The sequence below is a fragment of the Sebastes fasciatus genome, chromosome 8 (genome assembly GCF_043250625.1).
Source record: "Sebastes fasciatus isolate fSebFas1 chromosome 8, fSebFas1.pri, whole genome shotgun sequence".
Taxonomy (NCBI): Eukaryota; Metazoa; Chordata; class Actinopteri; order Perciformes; family Sebastidae; genus Sebastes; species Sebastes fasciatus.
The window spans coordinates 30,500,908-30,518,911 of record NC_133802.1 but is presented as its reverse complement, the minus strand read 5'-3'; the positions used below and the strand labels follow the sequence as shown (position 1 = coordinate 30,518,911).

At 42.4% G+C, this 18,004-nt stretch overlaps 1 protein-coding gene across 1 annotated transcript; it reads right to left on the bottom strand.

Annotated features, from left to right (window-relative positions):
• Nucleotides 1-544: 544 nt before the first annotated feature.
• Nucleotides 545-15,162, bottom strand: LOC141773213 (leucine-rich repeat neuronal protein 1). The gene is made up of 13 exons (XM_074645019.1): nucleotides 15,021-15,162; nucleotides 9,957-10,131; nucleotides 9,721-9,866; nucleotides 8,857-8,958; nucleotides 8,502-8,686; nucleotides 7,279-7,521; nucleotides 7,079-7,201; nucleotides 6,035-6,157; nucleotides 5,250-5,679; nucleotides 4,896-5,025; nucleotides 4,591-4,781; nucleotides 4,244-4,402; nucleotides 545-3,858 (listed from the first exon to the last, which is right to left on the bottom strand). Exons 2-13 carry the CDS (start codon nucleotides 10,036-10,038, stop codon nucleotides 3,364-3,366), a joined length of 2,409 nt encoding a protein of 802 aa, XP_074501120.1. The 5' UTR covers nucleotides 10,039-10,131; nucleotides 15,021-15,162; the 3' UTR covers nucleotides 545-3,363.
• Between the last annotated feature and the right edge of the window lie 2,842 nt (nucleotides 15,163-18,004).

Sequence of the window (18,004 nt, the reverse complement as noted above, 5' to 3'; positions counted from 1 at the left end):
ACATTTTTCAGATTTTTTTTCAAACATTTTTCTGACTTTTTTTCAAACGTTTTTCTGAAATTTTTTCGAACGTTTTTCTGAATTTTTTTGCAGTTTCTGGGCTTTTTCAGACAGTTTTCGGACATTGGTTGAAATTTTTATGAACATTTTTTGACATTTTCTTGACTTTTTTTTCTGACTTTTTCTTCAAAATTTTTCTGACTTTTTTTCAAACATTTTTCTTAAATTTGTTTTTACATTTGTCGAATATTTTTTTTTGCAGTTTCTGGGCTTTTTCCGACATATTTGGAATTCTTTTGGGGGAAATTAGTCACACACTTTTCTGACAAATTTGGACATTTTTCGAACATTTCTTTGGTCATTTGTTGACATTTTTTTCAACATTTTTGGACATTTTCTTCACTTTTTTTCAGGCTTTTTTTTTACCTTTTTCCGGACTGTTGTCAAACATTTTTTAGACTTTTTATTCGTATTTGTCAGACATTTTTTTTACTTTTTCTTTGGATATTTGTTGAACATTTTTCGTACTTAAATATATATTATAACAAATAATATACATGAGTCAGTAATCAATCAGACACCAGGCTGTGGAGTGACAAAGTGTGTATTTATATTATCTTCCCCTCTCACACACATACACACACACACACACACACACACACTCACTCACTCACACACATACATACACATATCTTTAGTTACAGTTGGTGCTCAGTGTTGAGTAATAATAATAATAATAATAATATTAATAATAATATAAGCAACAGTTGTCTTCAAATATAGAGTGATACACTTTATACAAAATACCCTGCATATTACTGTCAAGTTTAATTTGAAATAGTGTGATGTCATTGTGGTTGTTCACTCTGATCGCTGCCGGAGGGTGCCGCTCTGTTTTCACACTGAACTCTGAAGGTTTGAAGGTCCAAACTGATGATCACTGTTTATCAGTTCATCTCCACATTATTTTAATTTCTCCAGAGTGACGTCTTCCAATGTCTCATTTTGTTTGACCAACAGAGAGTCAGTTTACTAAGACATAAACAGAGAAGCTCCTCACAACAACCAGAGAAACATCTTTAGAACAGCATGTAAATATATACAGAATATATTCTCTAAAATGCCCAGTGCATCCTTTGGGTGTTTGTTCCTGAAGTGTTTTGGTTGACAGACAGTTGAGGGAATATTTGGCTGAAAGTCTGAATGACAAACCTGCAAACTGACGAATCAACATACGTCAATAAATCTGAATCTGGAGCTCATATTCAGAAACCTTCTTTCTATTAAAAATCTGACTTCCTGTTGACACAAACTCCATTCACCAAAGAAAACAAAACCTGCAGATATCTCAGGCTGTTAATAACTATTGTTTTCTGTGTCTATTCATTATTTTTCAGATTAATCAATTAGTGGTTTGATCCATTAAAACATTCTTGTTTGTATTGCCAGTCTGATGTATATCTGAACTCTTCCTGATTGAACCGAACAGTTTGCAGGTCGTCACACAGACGTGGTTTTATACAAACAGTCCTAAATATGAGTGCAAAGGCATGCAGCACCACCTCCACCTCCACCTCCCAGTGCAACGTCTAAAAACCCAAAAGAAGTCAGTGTTACAGGATATAAAACAGTGATTATAACTCTGCATTAGTGAGCGAACACAAGCACAACGTGGTCCCTGTTAGTGTCCGTGCAGAGGGTATTGATAAAGTTCTTCACATGGACCTAACAGTGGCGTCAGTGGGACTGTAGCAGGATGACTACCGTCACCGTGACAGCCACTGTGTGTACTCCTGATGCAGAACAAATAGAATAAAATAGAACAGTGATGCATTCATGCTGCGTCAAGTAAAGTGAAGTTTCTGGAGGATTAAAGGTCCCGAAATCAGACGGGAAGTTTGTTTGTTGGTTCGAAGCTGAACGGAAAGTGACTGAATGTGCAGACTGAAAACAGGAAGGGTCGTCAACAGAGGAAACAGTTTTTTTCTATTTCCTGTGATGTGAATACAGAGATTGAAGTTGTCTAGTCTCTTGTCATACATGACTATCGTAGAAAATATGTCCACTTTGCTGATGTCACTGTATCTCTTATAATAACAATGTTACCAGATTAGCCGACCCCTACGCCGCTGGCAGACTACTTCAGGAGGAGTAGACGGCAAAATTCAAATTATTGAGGGTATATAAATCTTTGGATGCCTATAGTTAACCATCCTTCAGTAAAGTCTGTCAAAAAGAAAGTTGTATAATATTGGTGAAGCATTTCAGAGATGGAGAGAAAGGGTTGCTAATAACCCTCTGCTAATCACAGCCAATAGGTCACGGCTGCGGTTAGCAGAAGGCTAAATATTAGCAACATTTACTCTCCATCTCGGAAACGTTTCGCCGATATTGTAGCTCGCTAGAGCCTCGAATCACAGTTTAACGTCTCAAATGTTTGTGATATCTTGATTCTAGCACCCAACAACACAACAAGATGACATTTTAGATGTGTAACTTTAGCCCACTGCTAGTGTTAGCCTCCAGTCATTCCTTTGTTTTGCCTCCAGCTAACAACGTGACGTCATCATGACGTCGACACAAAAAGGGTCTATAAAACATGTTATTTATGTTGTAAATATTTAGCTGTAACTCTGCTCCTGGCAGTGCTCACTACATTAAATGTGTTGTTGTAAAAATAATATATGTATATAAGATGTGTGTTTAAATTTCTATCTGTACAATAACATGTCATCTGCATACAGTTTGACGTTGTGTTTGAGGTTTGTATTACTCGGATGTTTGAGCTGCAGCTGATATAAACACGGAGGGAATTTTGATTCAACATTATTTTCTATAAATATCTTTGAAATGTTTGAAGACGGGACCTTTAAGTGCCACTCTGACAACCTCTAAGGTGAAATATTCCACATGGCTGCCTGTGCTGAGTGTTAGTGCTGCATTCATGTTCATCAGATGAACTAAATTACAATAATTCGATTTTTTTTTTTTTAACAGTACAGTTACTGTCAGTGTGCTTGACAGAGGAAGAGAGAAGAGAGAATGAAAAGAGAAAGAGAGGAAGAGTAGAAAACATTTAGACTCACAGATCAACAGTTCATCTGCTGCTGGAAGGACAACCGCCCCGTTTAAACCAGCTGACACGGCCCATTAACCGGCCCGGACCCACAGTTTGAGAAACACATCTGCACATCTCAGCAGCCAGGTGTGTTTGTTATCGACATCGTGGACGTTTTTCTACCCATCAGGCTCCTCGTTGAGTCATGTGACCTCTCCCTTTGCTGGTCATCCAGTTCCTCTTCGCCCCCCCTGTGAACCCTCCGGTGTCTTTCAGCTGGTTAAAACCTCTCCCATCTCCTCCGGCTACCACATGTACGTCTTTGTGGTGTCGATCTGACTCCCCCCCGCCTCCTCCACCCTCTCCTCCTCCTTGTCCTCCTTGTCCTTCTCGACCTCGCTCTCCCACAGCGTGATGAGCGGCGGGTACAGCTCGTTCAGAGGGATGGAGGTGGCGTGCTGCATGTACTTCTTCAGCGAGTGTCCACAGGACTTGTGCTGCTGCACGCGGCGGCCCATGTAGACCACCAGCAGCGCCATGATTGACAGGGCGAACATGGAGCCCATGACGGCCGCCAATGCCACGCTGCTGCGCCGCGAAGCCACCAGCTCCACCGAGAAACCCTTCTCCTTAGTGGTGACGTTCAAACAGGAGGTGTGGACGGGGGAGGAGGAAGGGGAGGGAGAGGAGCTGGGTGAGGAGGAGGGGAAGGGAGGAGAGGAGTAGACGGTGAGGCAGACGTGGTACTCCGTGGCGGGAAGGAGGTGAGTCAGATTATACTCCTGAACATCTACTGGAACCTGGAAAGAGACGGAGAGAGAGGTTATTACAGACACTCTACTGTCCTGCTGTTATTACAGACACCTGAACTCACCACAGACGCTCCACTGTCCTGCTGTTATTACAGACACCTGAACTCACCACAGACACTCTACTGTCCTGCTGTTATTACAGACACCTGAACTCACCAGACACTCTACTGTCCTTCTGTTATTACGGACACCTGAACTCATCACTACTGTCCTGCTATTACAGACACCTGAACTCACCACAGACACTCTACTGTCCTGCTGTTATTACAGACACTGAACTCACCACAGACACTCTACTTTCCTGCTGTTATTACAGACACCTGAACTAACCACAGACAGGTGTATTGTAGCAGTAGAGGGAGGGTGTGTTCACCTCGGCAGTGTAGCTGATCTGAGGGTTGTCAATGTGCACGGTGGCGCTGGTCCAGCGGGTCAGAGGAAGGGGGGCGTCCTGCTGGTTCTGACCCACAGACGAAGCTCCGCTGCTGGGATACAGCTTCCACTCCAACACCACCGACTGGGCGTGCACCACCTGCGCAGGAAACAACAGTAAATCTCCTGTTTCATGACAACCAGTATTTTGATAATAGTAATAATAAGGAATATATTTACACACATTTATATCATTATCTACAGAACAACGAGAATGTGCTTCATAAAAGATGTACAATACACATAAAAATACTTTTATTAGATTAATATTAGAAAGAAAGCCGATACCTTCGCCAGCACCACCAGAGAGGCTGCAGCGCTGGACGAGTTCCACAGCCAGGGCTGCTCTCTGCTGGGCTCACCGCCCCACCGGATCCCCCCGAGCGACCACGAGCCCACAGATCCCTGAGAGTCCACAAACACTGAGATGCTCTTGGTGTCTGCGCCCTCCATGTTCCACGCTACACAGGTATACACACCTGAGAGAGAGAGAGGAGAGAGCATAAGACCAGGCCCTGTACCAGGTCTGGACCAGTCCTGGACCAGGCAGCGCCCCCCTGCAGGCTGGATGTGAACCAGCAGCTCAGACTAACCTGCGTCTGACGGCTCGGCGTGTTCGATGACCAGCGCTCCGGGCTCTGACACGCGATGCTTCTTCTTCCTCCTGCTCAGGCCACGCCCCTCCTCTGATATGATTGGCGCAGCCACCGCCTCCGAGCTCACCTGGCCAGGTGAGGAAGAAACAGAGGCCTCGTCAATCTTTCCTCATAATATTATTAGATATTTACAGTATTTTATGACCACTTTCTCTTTTTAATTGTTCATAATGGTTTTATATTTAATAATCAAATTATGTCTGATGATGTAATATGAAATATAGGAGATTTAACTCCTATTTTAAATAAATAAACTAAAGGATATCAACACACACACTTGACCCCTCCCACCTTGTCTCCAGTGGGCGTCACCCAGTAGAACTGAGGGGCGGGGTCAGCATCCGCCCAGCACTCCAGTGTGATTGGCTGCCCGGCGCTGACGTTCAAGGCCGGTGGGAAGGCGTGAGGAGAGATGTGAGGCAGGCAGCTGTTGGCCCCGCCCCCACCACCACCGACCCCGCCCCAGCCGACCCCCACCACCTCCTGAAGCTTCCGGCCAATCATGTGAGACGGGGAGGAGCAGAGGGTGATGGAGGAATCCAGCATCTTGAGGTGCGACTGTTTGCCGAGGTGAGGACCCCAGGAGGAGAGACAGTCGCAGCGCAGCGGGTTGGAGTGAAGAGACACTTCCTCCAGGGACGGGAGGGAGGACAGGAGGTCTCCAGAGAGGAGGCTCAGCTGGTTACTGTGGAGGAGGAGAGTACGCAGGGAGGACAGCTCACTGAGGAGAGGAGAGGAGAGGAAACAAATAGAGGAGGAGAGGAGAGGAGACCAGAGGAAAGGAAATAAAGAGAAAAGAGGATAAGAGGAGGACAGGAGAGGAGAGGGGACAAATGGAGGGGAGGAAACAAGGAAGGGAGGAGAAAGGAAACGATGGAAGATGAAGGAAAGAAGAGGTGGATGAGAAAGAGAAGAGAAAAAGGTCGACTTTAGACTCTTCATCTTGTTTTATTTCATTCAGAAAGACAGAAACCACGTTTACACCGCAGGAACTAAGAACCTTCTAGTTCCTAAAAAGACTAAAAGTACCAGGAACCCGACTAGACAGACAGTCAGACAGACAGACAGACAGATACCTGAAGGCCTGCGGGTCGATGTACGACAGGCGTGAGTTGCTGCAGAGTTCCAGTTTGGCGATTTCTGGAAGGTTCTGAAAAGCTGCTCGCTCCACCATCAGCAGCTCGTCCATGTTGTTCAGACTGAAACACAACGAACGTTTAGTATTATTATAACATAATACAGTGAAATAAAGAGTGTTTAATGTATTTCATGGACAACAATCATTCCTTCTGTTACAATAACTGATGACTGAATACAGCAGCTCTCTGTTGTGTTCACTGACGGCTGGTTTAAAGCCATTCAGAGCTTTTTATAATCCAAATTATTTAGAGAAACAAGTCATTAATAACGTCTTTCTTTACCTGAAAACATCAGAAATATCACATACTTGTTTTAAGCGCCTTCTGACTGCTTATTTATATCAACATGAAACATTCATTATTTAATTAAACTCGTCTATTGTCGGTTTGTGTGTCTGCACTCATCAAAGATTGTTTATGAGGTAGAAGAGGCATCACTCTGTAACACTACTGTACAACCACAGTACAGAGTGAGACGTCTTCTCATTAAATACCAAATCGATAATTTAAGATGATCAAGTTAAGACTTTTGAATCAGGATTTTCAGTATTTGGATCAAGTAGCTCATGAAAAAAGATGTCAGATTTATTATGTACAGCTGTTATTTTATTCTGTCAGATACATATTTAATCAATATTTAGGTTAATATTTGTATCAATAAGTAAGGGATAATGTACAGCGAGCTGGTCATTGTTGTGAAAGAAACAACGACAGGGCGGTCTCGCATCGCCCTGAAGGGGTTTATTTCACAACAATAACCCGCTAGCTGTACATTATCACGCTTATTACTTAAGAAATCAATATTTTGACACAAAAACGGTCCTCCAGAGTCCGAGATCAGAACTATGCCTGTAGCAACGGTCTGTTATAAAGAATTATTACACAGCTGTGTTGAATACTCAATTCTGATTGGTCAATCACAGCGTTCTAAGGTCTGTTATTTCTTTATAGCAGACAGTAGCAGACTTCTTTTTGACTGACCTGAGCTCCTCCAGGTGCTGGAGGTTCTGGAAATCTCCCTGCTGGACTCGGCTGATCGGGTTCCTGTTCAGGTCCAGGAACTTCAGGTTAGGGAGCACGCTCAGAGCGTCCCGAGGAACAGACCTGCCAGGAGAACAGCAGTCCCGTCAGCCAGCGGTTACAGAGAGAGACGGTTACAGTTCACCGAACCAGCAACTCACCTGAGCCGGTTGTCGTAGAAGGAGAGGCTCTCCAGGTAGTCGAGGCCCAGGAAGGCGGCGGCGGGGACGGAGGCCAGACCCATCCCAGCCAGCACGAGACTGTGGAGGCTGGACAGTGGCAGGAAGTTCTTCTCCTCCAGACCTAGGATGGGGTTCTCCCCGATCATCAGGATCTCCAGGGACGGTAGGGACTCGAACCAGCGGCTGTCGATGGCCACCAGTCGGTTGGAGTTCAGGTGGAGCCTACAGGACCGAGGACACTGTTATTCCTTCAGGTCAGTGGTTCCCAACCTGAGGTCTGGGCCCCCCTTAGGGGGACGCCAAAGAGCACAGGGGGTGCGCCAGAATTTATCTACTCTGAGGTTGTCAAAATTATATTATAATAAAGAAAGATGTAATAATTTCCATGTTTTTATCTAATGAAATATTCTGCTTCTGTCCATATTTGTTGCCGTTTAGCCTTTCAAAAACAACTTTTTCACTTTTATAGCGAATTAATACCAAAATAGGTTGGGTACCACTGCTTTAGGTTGTGCTCGTGATCACTGAAGAGGTTCTAGTGGTGCTTTTGGGGGGTTCTAGTGATCATTCAGGAGGTTCTATATGACCTTAACGTAATCCTTTTGGTCACTGAGGAAGTTCTAGGGGCCCTGTAAGAGGTTGGTCATCATGGTGGATCTAAGATTTAGGTTGTTCTAGTATACGTTTAGGTGGTTTTAATAGCCTTTCAGGTGGTTCTAGTTGTCACTGAGGGGGTTCTAGTGGTGATTCAGGTAGTTCTAGTGCTATTTTAGGATGTCTTGTGGTCATGAGAACCTCTAGAGTTCCTTTAGGTGGTGAATGTAGTCACTGTGAAGGGTTTAGTGGTCCTTTAGGAGGTTTTATAGATCCTTTAAATGGTTCTGATGGTACTTTAGGAGGTCCTAGTGGTCCTTGAGGAAGTTGTAGGGGTTCTGTATGTGGTACTTGTGGTCCTTTGCTAGGTTTAGGTGGTTTTAATGGTCTTTTAGGAGATTCTAAGGGTCCCTTAGTTGTTATATTTGTGGTCACTGTGGTGGTTCTAGGGATCATTTAGGTGGTTATAATGGTCTTTCTACTTATCACTTAGGAAGTTCTACATGTCCATTAGGTAATTTTAGTTTAGTATTATAGGAGGTCATCAGAACATCTAGAGGTCCTGGAGGTGGTCCAGAAGAAGAAGAAGAAGAAGAAGAGGTAGTTACCGCAGCAGGTTGGTGAGTCCGGCGAAGGCTTTGGGTCCGATGGAGGAGATGCGGTTGTGGTTCATGTAGAGCTCCTCCAGACTGGACAGGTTCCTCAGACTGAAGTCCTCCAACTCCTCAATGCGGTTCTCCTCCAGGTACAGAGTCACCAACCGGCTCAGAGAGGACAGACCCATAGAGCTCACCTGGACACAGAGAGAGAGAGAGACACCACACACATAGAATCACAAACACAAACTGGCCTCAACAAAGACAAGAACAATTAAGATGGAGACCATGGAGGAGAACATGGAGGAGAACGTGGAGGAGAACATGGAGGAGACCATAGAGGAGAATGTGGAGGAGAGCGTGTTACCTGTGTGAAGTGGTTCGCTGACAGGTCCAGTTCTGTCAGGTTGTTCAGACTCTGCAGTTCAGTAGTGATGGAGGAGATGTTGTTACTCTGCAGCAGCATCACCTGAAACACATCAACACAACGTGCACTCATATAATATAGTTTTACATTATAATAATAAATTAATGTTATATTATTATAATGAACTGTCAATCGATTAAAATATTTAATCGCATTAAATGCAAATTAATCACACATTTTTAAATCTCTTCAAAATGTACCTTAAAGGGAGATTTGTCAAGTATTTAATACTCGTATCAACATAGGAGTGGACAAATATGTTGCTTTATGCAAATGTATGTATATATTTATTATTAGAAATCAATTATCAACACAAAACAATGACAAATATTGTCCAGAAACCCTCACAGGTACTGCATTTAGCATAAAAAATATGCTCAAATCATAACATGGCAAACTGCAGCCCAACAGGCAACAACAGCTGTCAGTGTGTCAGTGTGCTGACTTGACTATGACTTGCCCCAAACTGCATGTGATTATCATAAAGTGGGCATGTCTGTAAAGGGGAGACTCGTGGGTGCCCATAGAACCCATTTACATTCACATATCTTGAGGTCAGAGGTCAAGGGACCCCTTTGAAAATGGCCAAGAAAGTATTTCCTCAACAAATTTAAAGTTTGGAGCGACAAGCGACAAGCTATGACATGGTTGGTACCAATGGATTCTTTAGGTTTCCTAGTTTCATATGTTACCAGTTTCTTCACTCTAGCTTTAAAACTGAACCCGCTACAACCTCCGAAGGATAGATTGCGTTAATGACATTAGTATATATATATAAATGATATACAGTATAATGAGTGTTACCTGTGTGTCAGAGGACACGTTGGCTGGAACTCTGTGCAGATGGAGTTCATTGCAGTCGAGCGTCCTGGCCTGGTGATAGACAGACTGGGGGGTGTACCACGGCCTCGTCTCACACACACACAGCAGAGGACACAGCACAGCGCCACCTACAGGACGGACACAGCACACACACACAGACATCAGGATTCACGTTTATCTTCATGTGTCCGTCTGCCGTCTATAGAACTGCCCTTTACCTTCACTGGCCACGTCCACTCCAACACACACTGATGATGTCACCAGAGAGAGAAGGAGAGCGAAAAGGACTGCAAATCCCATGGTGCACCGGGGGCAGAGCAGAGAGAACGTGCTGGTTAAATTGTGGCGACAACTTCCTCCAGAAGGTCAGAGGAGGGCGGGTCTCATCTACAGCTGGATGGAAACACACAGGAAGTAATGTCATTCACTAATTACAATCTGTCAACACAGAATAGATCATGTTTAATTATGTTTATGTTTAATCTTTATAGACTTGCTGGATGAATTCAGAAATTTTCTTCAGTTCACTTTTAAATTTTCGGATCAATTTCAGATGATTCAGCAGCATTTTGTTCTGAATATAATAAAACATGTCTCCATAGCAACAGCTGACGAGGCTCATGGGTACTGTAGTATTTAGAGATACTGCATACTAAACTATCATTTAGTGTATTTCCTAAAATGTTTCATTCAAAAAGAAACTTTATGTGACCATCACAAACACACACACACACACACACACACAAACACGCACACACAGCGAGGCAGGAAACGGGGAATCCTTGCCTCTGCTGCCATGGCAACCAGCCAGGAAGTGACATAGGAGGAGAGAGGAGGGAAGGCATTTTATTAATGGCATTAGAAATTATATATATTATATAGATATTTTTAAAACCTTTTATTCTGAATATAATAATAATAATAATAATATTCAAAATAAAAGGTTTTAAAAATATCTGAACATCGGTCAGACTGAATCGGAGCTGCTGCAGATCAGAGGCCGGTCAGAGGGAAATAATCTACCTGCTGTTCTCCCCTGAAGGAGCGTGCTCGTGTCCACCTTCGTGCACATGATTTCAGACAAACACAGCGAGCTTCACCCAGAGAGCATCATGGGAAACTTTCAGTGTCTAACGGCAGCTAGTGAGCTATTAGCTATATTAATATTAATATTATTCAGCTGACTAAAGTCCCAATCGACCAACATGTAGTCTGTTAACAGGAAGCTAAATCACACTGATGAAATCTCTTCAAAGTTTCTATAAAACGTTGCGTTGTTGATCTAACATCTAAAACCAATCAGCTCAGGGAAGAGACAAGCGTTTCCCATGATGCACTGGGGTCCTTGATCTTGTGAGGTCATCTCTAACGAGCCAAACGGGGGAATCATTAAATTCTCATTTCTGTTTCATCATCACACCAACGCTGAATGAGAAACAGAGGCCGACTACAGAAGCTCTCTGGATGTTACATTTGGAGTTTCTACTTCCCAGATTGACCCTGAACGCAGCTCAGCGACAGCAGCTCTGACAGATTGTTCAAACATGTGAACCTCCTTCTTGTTGTTAACGACAGACTGAAGGAGGTTCATCTCTCTGCTCCGACATCTCAACACATCTCCTCCTCCTCCTCCTCCTCCTGCTGAGCAGATGGAATATTGATGAGGTGATATTAATTATTTAACGAGCTGTGAGCGCCTAGTTAAGTGTCCCACTGAAGAGGCTGTGATTGGAGGAAAGATGGTTAATTAACTGTGAGCGGTCACACACACACACGCACACGCGCACGCGCACACACACTGCTAATGAACTCTCTGCAGTCACAATAACAACATGCTCACAGCCAGAGGTGGAAGAAGTACTCTTATCTTTTACTACAGTAAAAGTACTAATACCACGGTGTAGAAATACTCTGTTACAAGTAAAAGTCCTGCATTTAAAAATGTACATAAAAATATAAAAGTATCAGCATCAAAATATACCTAAAGTACCTGCAGAATAATCCTTATTATATTATATTATTCTAATGATTGATGCATTAATGTGTTCATCACTTTAATGATGCAGCTGGTAAAGGTGGAGCTGCTTTTAATTACTTTTTTGGATATTTCACAAATTTTTCACCTATTTTACTCTTGTCTGATAATGTATTAATAATATCCTGATATTTTACTAATATTTTGAGGATATTTGGCAAAAAAAAAAAATTTCACGATATTTCACTTATTTTAATAATACATCATCATTTATCATTTTATACTGCTGTCTGTCTCTACCTGTTTCTCTACCTGTCTGTCTCTACCTGTTTCTCTACCTGTCTGTCTCTACCTGTCTGTCTGTCTCTGTGACTCTCTACCTGTCTCTCTACCTGTCTTTCTCTATCTCTCTCTCTCTCTACCTGTCTGTCTCTGTCTCTCTCTTCCTGTCTGTCTCTACCTGTCTCACTCTACCTGTCTCTCTCTACCTGTCTCTGTCTCTCTCTACCTGTCTCTCTACCTGTCTGTCTCTATCTGTCTGTCTCTTTCTCTCTCTTCCTGTCTGTCTCTACCTGTCTCTCTCTACCTGTCTGTCTCTATCTGTCTGTCTCTCTCTACCTGTCTGTCTCTATCTGTCTGTCTCTGTCTCTTTCTTCCTGTCTGTCTCTACCTGTCTCTCTCTACCTGTCTCTCTCTACCTGTCTCTCTCTACCTGTCTGTCTCTCTCTTCCTGTCTCTCTCTTCCTGTCTCTCTCTACCTGTCTCTCTCTACCTGTCTGTCTCTGTCTCTCTCTACCTGTCTGTCTCTACCTGTCTCTCTCTACCTGTCGCTCTCTCATTGGTCGGGATGTCTTTATGTTGTGATTCATCTTTTCATGACATTAATAACATCATAATCTCTCCCTAATAGTCCCGCCTCTGGTTTGTCCTGCGCTCTGATTGGACGCTGCTCTTTCCTCGTCTCAGTCTCGTTTCCAGGTGACCGACTAGTTTTCAACACCTGGCCTACTGGAAGCAGACAGTCTGAAACAGGTCAAAGTGTCTTCATGTCCCCCTAAGAGGACAGGTGAGGGTTAACTGAGAGGTGAAGAGGTGAAGAAAAGGAGGGATTACATAAAGCAGAGTGGTTGTTGCCGTGGAAACCTCCTGAATGTGAAACAAACTCCAGTGAACTGAAGAAACTCTGACCTACTTTCACCAAGAGTTTCACATTTATTACACAACAACGCCACCGTCTTCATCTCACTGTCTCTGAGGAGAGGAGACAAGGAGAGAGGAGAGGAGACGAGATAGGAGACGAGAGAGGAGAGAAGAGGAGAGATGAGAGGAAGGAGGAGAGGAGGTGAGATAGGAGACGAGAGAGGAGAGGAGAAGAGGAGAGATGAGAGGAGAGAGGAGAGGAGATGAGATAGGAGACGAGGGAGGAGACAAGAGAGGAGAGAGGAGAGGAGACGAGAGACAAGACAGGAGAGAGGAGACAAGAGAGGTGAGAGGAGATGAGGAGAGGAGACAAGAGAGGAGAGGAAACAAGGAGAGGAAAGAGAAGAGGAGACGAGGAGAGGTGACGAGAGGAGATAAAAGGATATAAGAGGAGACACCACCTGCCCAAAATCTAAAACCACTAGCCTGAAAACTGAAACCACTAGCCCAAAAACTGAAACCATTAGCTCATAAACTAAAACCACCAGCCCCAAAACTAAAACCACTAGCCCCAAAACTGAAACCATTAGCTCATAAACTAAAACCACCAGCCCCAAAACTAAAACCACTAGCCCCAAAACTGAAACCACTAGCCCAAAAACTGAAACCACTAGCCCAAAACTAAAACCATTAGCCCAAAAACTAAAACCACTAGCCTGTATACTAAAACCACTAGCCCAAAACTAAAACCACTAGCCCAAAAACTAAAACCACAAGCCTGTATACTAAAACCACTAGCCTGTATACTAAAACCACTAGCCCAAAACTAAAACCACTAGCCCAAAACTAAAACCATTAGCCCAAAAACTAAAACCACAAGCCTGTATACTAAAACCACTAGCCCAAAAACTAAAGCCAGAGCCAGGCTAGCCGTTTCCTCCTGCTTAACTAGATTTACCAGTTTCAATAAGAGTACTGAATATTACAATAGTGACTGTTTATGACAATCAATAAACACTAAATAACCTAATAAACTTTGTGCTATTTATGTCCTAAATATCCCATAATATTACAATAAACACTAAAACCTGCTGGATGAAAAGAGACAAGGAGAGGAGACAAGAGAGGAGAGAGGAGAGAGGAGAGGCGACAAGAGAGGAGATGAGAGAGGAGAGAGGAGAGGCGACGAGAGAGGAGAGAGGAGACGAGGAGAGAAGCAAAAGAGAGAGGAGGAGAAAAAAACTGAAACCACTAGCCCAAAAACGAAAACCACTGGCCCAAAACTAAAAACGCTAGCCTAAAAAAAACTAAAACCACTAGCCCAAAAACCTGAAACCACTAGCCAAAAAAACTAAAACCACTAACCCAAAAACCTGAAACCACTAGCCCAAAAACCTGAAACCACTAGCCCAAAAAACTAAAACCACTAGCCAAAAAAAATAAAACCACTTGCCCAAAAACCTGAAACCACTAGCCCCAAAAAACTAAAACCACTAGCCCAAAAACCTGAAACCACTAGCCCCAAAAAACTAAAACCACTAGCCAAAAAACCTGAAACCACTAGCCCCAAAAAACTAAAACCACTAGCCAAAAAAACCAAAACCACTAGCCCAAAAACTGAAACCAGAGCCAGGCTAGCTAGAGGTAACCAGTTACAGAGAGAAGAGCCTTCATTATACTGGTGATATACTGGTATATCAACCAATAATAAGACATGATTTAAATAGATTTACCAGTTCAGTGAGAGTTCAATGAGAGTACTGAAATATTACAATAATCAATCAATAAACACTAAATAACCTAATACACTTTAATCTATTTCTGTCCTATTATAATTATCCCATTATATTACAATAAACACTAAATAACCTAATAAACTTTGTCCTAAATTATCCCATAATATTACAATAAACACTGAAACCTGCTGGATGATGCGTTTAAGGACAGTCGTAAAGTAGCATGTTCATAATATCCTGAGAATCAGCAGCTCACAGCGACCTCAAACTGTTTTCAAACTGGCGGTTTTTAACACTAACACAACTACTAATAATAGTAATAATAATAACTGTAATCATCTCATTATTAGCAGGTTAATCATCTCTAATCATCTTCCTGCAGAGCACCGTGCGGTCCCGTGTTGCTGGAGGACAGACGCCCATCTCCTCACCTCGCTGCTCGGGTTGCAGCTCTGAGCCGCAGCGGGTCCTCAGGCCGGGCAGGGTCGCACCGAGCCGGGCAGAGTCCGGTAGAGAGAGACGGTGGTCCCGGTGGAAGACAACCAGAGTCCGGTAAGAAGCTGAAGGTCTCTGGTTTATTGAGGTTTCTGTGGATCCAGATGAGTCCCGCTGCTGATGCTTTTATGTACCTTTCTCTCTCCTGTCCTCTATCAGGTCCGCAGCAGCTGACTCCAGATCAGCCAATCAGGTTTATAGGCCACCTGGTGATGGACCAATCAGAGAGCCCAGATGTTGCACAGAGGTGATGGAGAGGAGGGGGGGGGGGAGGGGGGGATGACGTAATGCTCCAGATTCTCCTAATGACTGTCAGTGAGTCTGCGATTCTCTCGTTAGATCTCAGTTTCTACTTCACTTCTTCTCTCATCATGTCTCCTTCCATCCGATCACTCTGCTCACTACTGTAGTCCAGTATAAAGCTGTAAAAACAAAAACTATAAAACCTTTAACTGTAAAAACTATAAAAACTACAACAATTGTAAAAATATAAAACTTTCAAAACTAAAAAATATAAAACTGTAAAATTGTGAAGACTATAAAACTATAAACACCATAAAACAGTAAAAACTAAAACTATAAAACTGTGAAAAATATGAAAATTGTAAAAACTAAAACTATAAAACTGTATAAACTATGAAAACTGTAAAAACTATAAAACTAGAAACTAAAACTATAAAACTGAAAAATATAAAAATTGTAAAAAACTATAAAACTATAAAAACTATAAAACTGTAAAAACTATAAAACTGTAAAAACTATAAAACTGTAAAAACTATAAAACTTTAAAAACTAAAAAAATTAAAACTATAAAACTGTAAAAACTATAAAACTGTAAAAACTATAAAACTTTAAAAACTATAAAAACTAAAAAAATTAAAACTATAAAACTATAACAACTATAAAAACTGTAAAACTATATAAAAAACAAACACCAACATATATTCTTTGGCGTGATTGAGGACGAGTTGTTAAAACTTTAGGAAATAAAACTGAAGATATGAAAACAAACTCAGGTTCATGTCCTGGATAATATTGTCTGTTCATCACATGATGTTTTTAAATCATTTGAACTTTAACAGCGTCCGGTTGGTGTCTGTTTGGGGTCGTGAATCTGGACTTCAGGTCTGTCGAGGAGTCATATCTGTCAACACCATTAAATATTAAAGAGGAACCAGACGAGGCAACTTTGACTAGAAATCAGCCGACAGTTTGGATTTCAGTTACTTTAACCTGAATTAACAGAAGTCTAAATTAAAACAAGTTACTCTTAAACGTCGAAGGTAAAACCTGCAAAATCACTGACTGTTGTTGACATCATTGTAAACAGAGAGACTGTGTGTGTGTGTGTGTGTGTGTGTGTGTGTGTGTGTGTGTGTGTGTGTGTGTGTGTGTGTGTGTAATGTGAGACAGCTGCTGACAACATCTGTGATGTCACAGTGATCCAGTAAATCTTCAGTTTGAGTCAGCGTTACTGTACGAGTGATGAAGACGAGGATGACATCACTGAGGAGAGCAGCAGGCAGGAGTGATGAAGATGATGAAGATGTTATTGCTGCTCCTGGAGCCACTACTAAAGTAGTTATACTTTATATACAGTGAGCTAGTTTAGTCCAGTGGGTTCCAACCTAGGGGTCGGGCCCCTCCAGAGGGTCACCAGATAAATCTGAGGGGTCGTCAGATGATTAATGGGAGAGAAGAAGTTCTGATACACTATAACAAGCTGCTTTAATATTTAATAGCTAAGCAGGAGATTCATTAGAGATATCTGCAGCGTCATTTTGCCTCGTCAAAACTCTAATTCAAGATATCCATAATCCTATTTTGACGAGGCAATGATGGATAAGAGACAATGACGAATACAGACTACCGCCGCCTGCTGGTGTGGAGAGTTATTTCATCTCACGCAGGCCCACATCACAACACGTCTTTGTGGTGTGTTCGCGTGCAACTTTTTGGCCAAGACAAAGGCGACGTGAGGCGACGCAACTGGTGGCCTCCATCGCCGCTAGTTCTCTGATGTCGGCTTGATTTGTCCGGGCCTTAAGATCAACGAGCGATTCCCACAATGCAACGCTGTTTTCCTGCCAACCTGTTTTATCTGTAAATGTATGTCAGCCTGTTCTCTGAGCCGGTGTGAGTGCGGCTTTAGTCCCAGATGATAAAACACACAAACACATGTACTTTCTCTCTCTGTCTGTGTGTGTAACCTGGTTTCTGTCTGTTTTTGGTTTTTATTCATTCACAAAGTTTGTTTATTAAATATTTGACAGGTGGCGCTGCAGTAGGTTTGGATAATTACAAGAATAATTGTCTTGTAATAAAATGTTATATTAATGAGCATATATATTTATTTATAGTAGAAAACTTCTGCTTTCAATAGGTGGAAAATATTATTTTATGATTTATATTATTTTAGATTTGGTTTATTGACTACCAGAGGTTACCTGAAGCTCTCTCACTGCTGCTCACACACACATACACGCGCACGCACACACACGTACACACAGTGAACTCCCGCTGAGTGAAAACAATCCTGCTGCCTCTGAAATCCAGTTTAGTTTGGATTAACACTGAAGTAAACATTAATTCCCATCAGGAGTGTGTTTATGTGTGTGTGTGTGTGTGTGGGGGGGGGGGGGGGGGTGACATCACTGTGACATCACAGACATAATAAAAAAAAAACTCTGCATTGTGAGGTCATTTCAGCTCAGTTGTCTCTCTCTGCTCTACCAGGGCCCTTGAACTACACACCAGCTGTTGACATCATTAAACCAAAGAGTATAGAACCGAAGAGATGAATCTCCGGTGTGTTTTTGACAACAGACACCATTTTGGACTGAAAACGTTTATTATATTTATAATATTTTATTGTTCAACACAGGTCATTTTGGTAAACTTTAACCAGAAGACTGGTGTT

Coding starts and splice junctions, on each gene's coding strand:
- LOC141773213 (XM_074645019.1), bottom strand. CDS start 10,038: ATGGGATTTGCAGTCCTTTTCGCTCTCCTTCTCTCTCTGGTGACATCA. Junction 8,687..8,856: donor CAGCGAACCACTTCACACAG/GTAACACGCTCT, acceptor CTCTGTGTCCAG/GTGAGCTCTATGGGTCTGTC. Junction 5,026..5,249: donor TGACGCCCACTGGAGACAAG/GTGGGAGGGGTC, acceptor TCACCTGGCCAG/GTGAGCTCGGAGGCGGTGGC.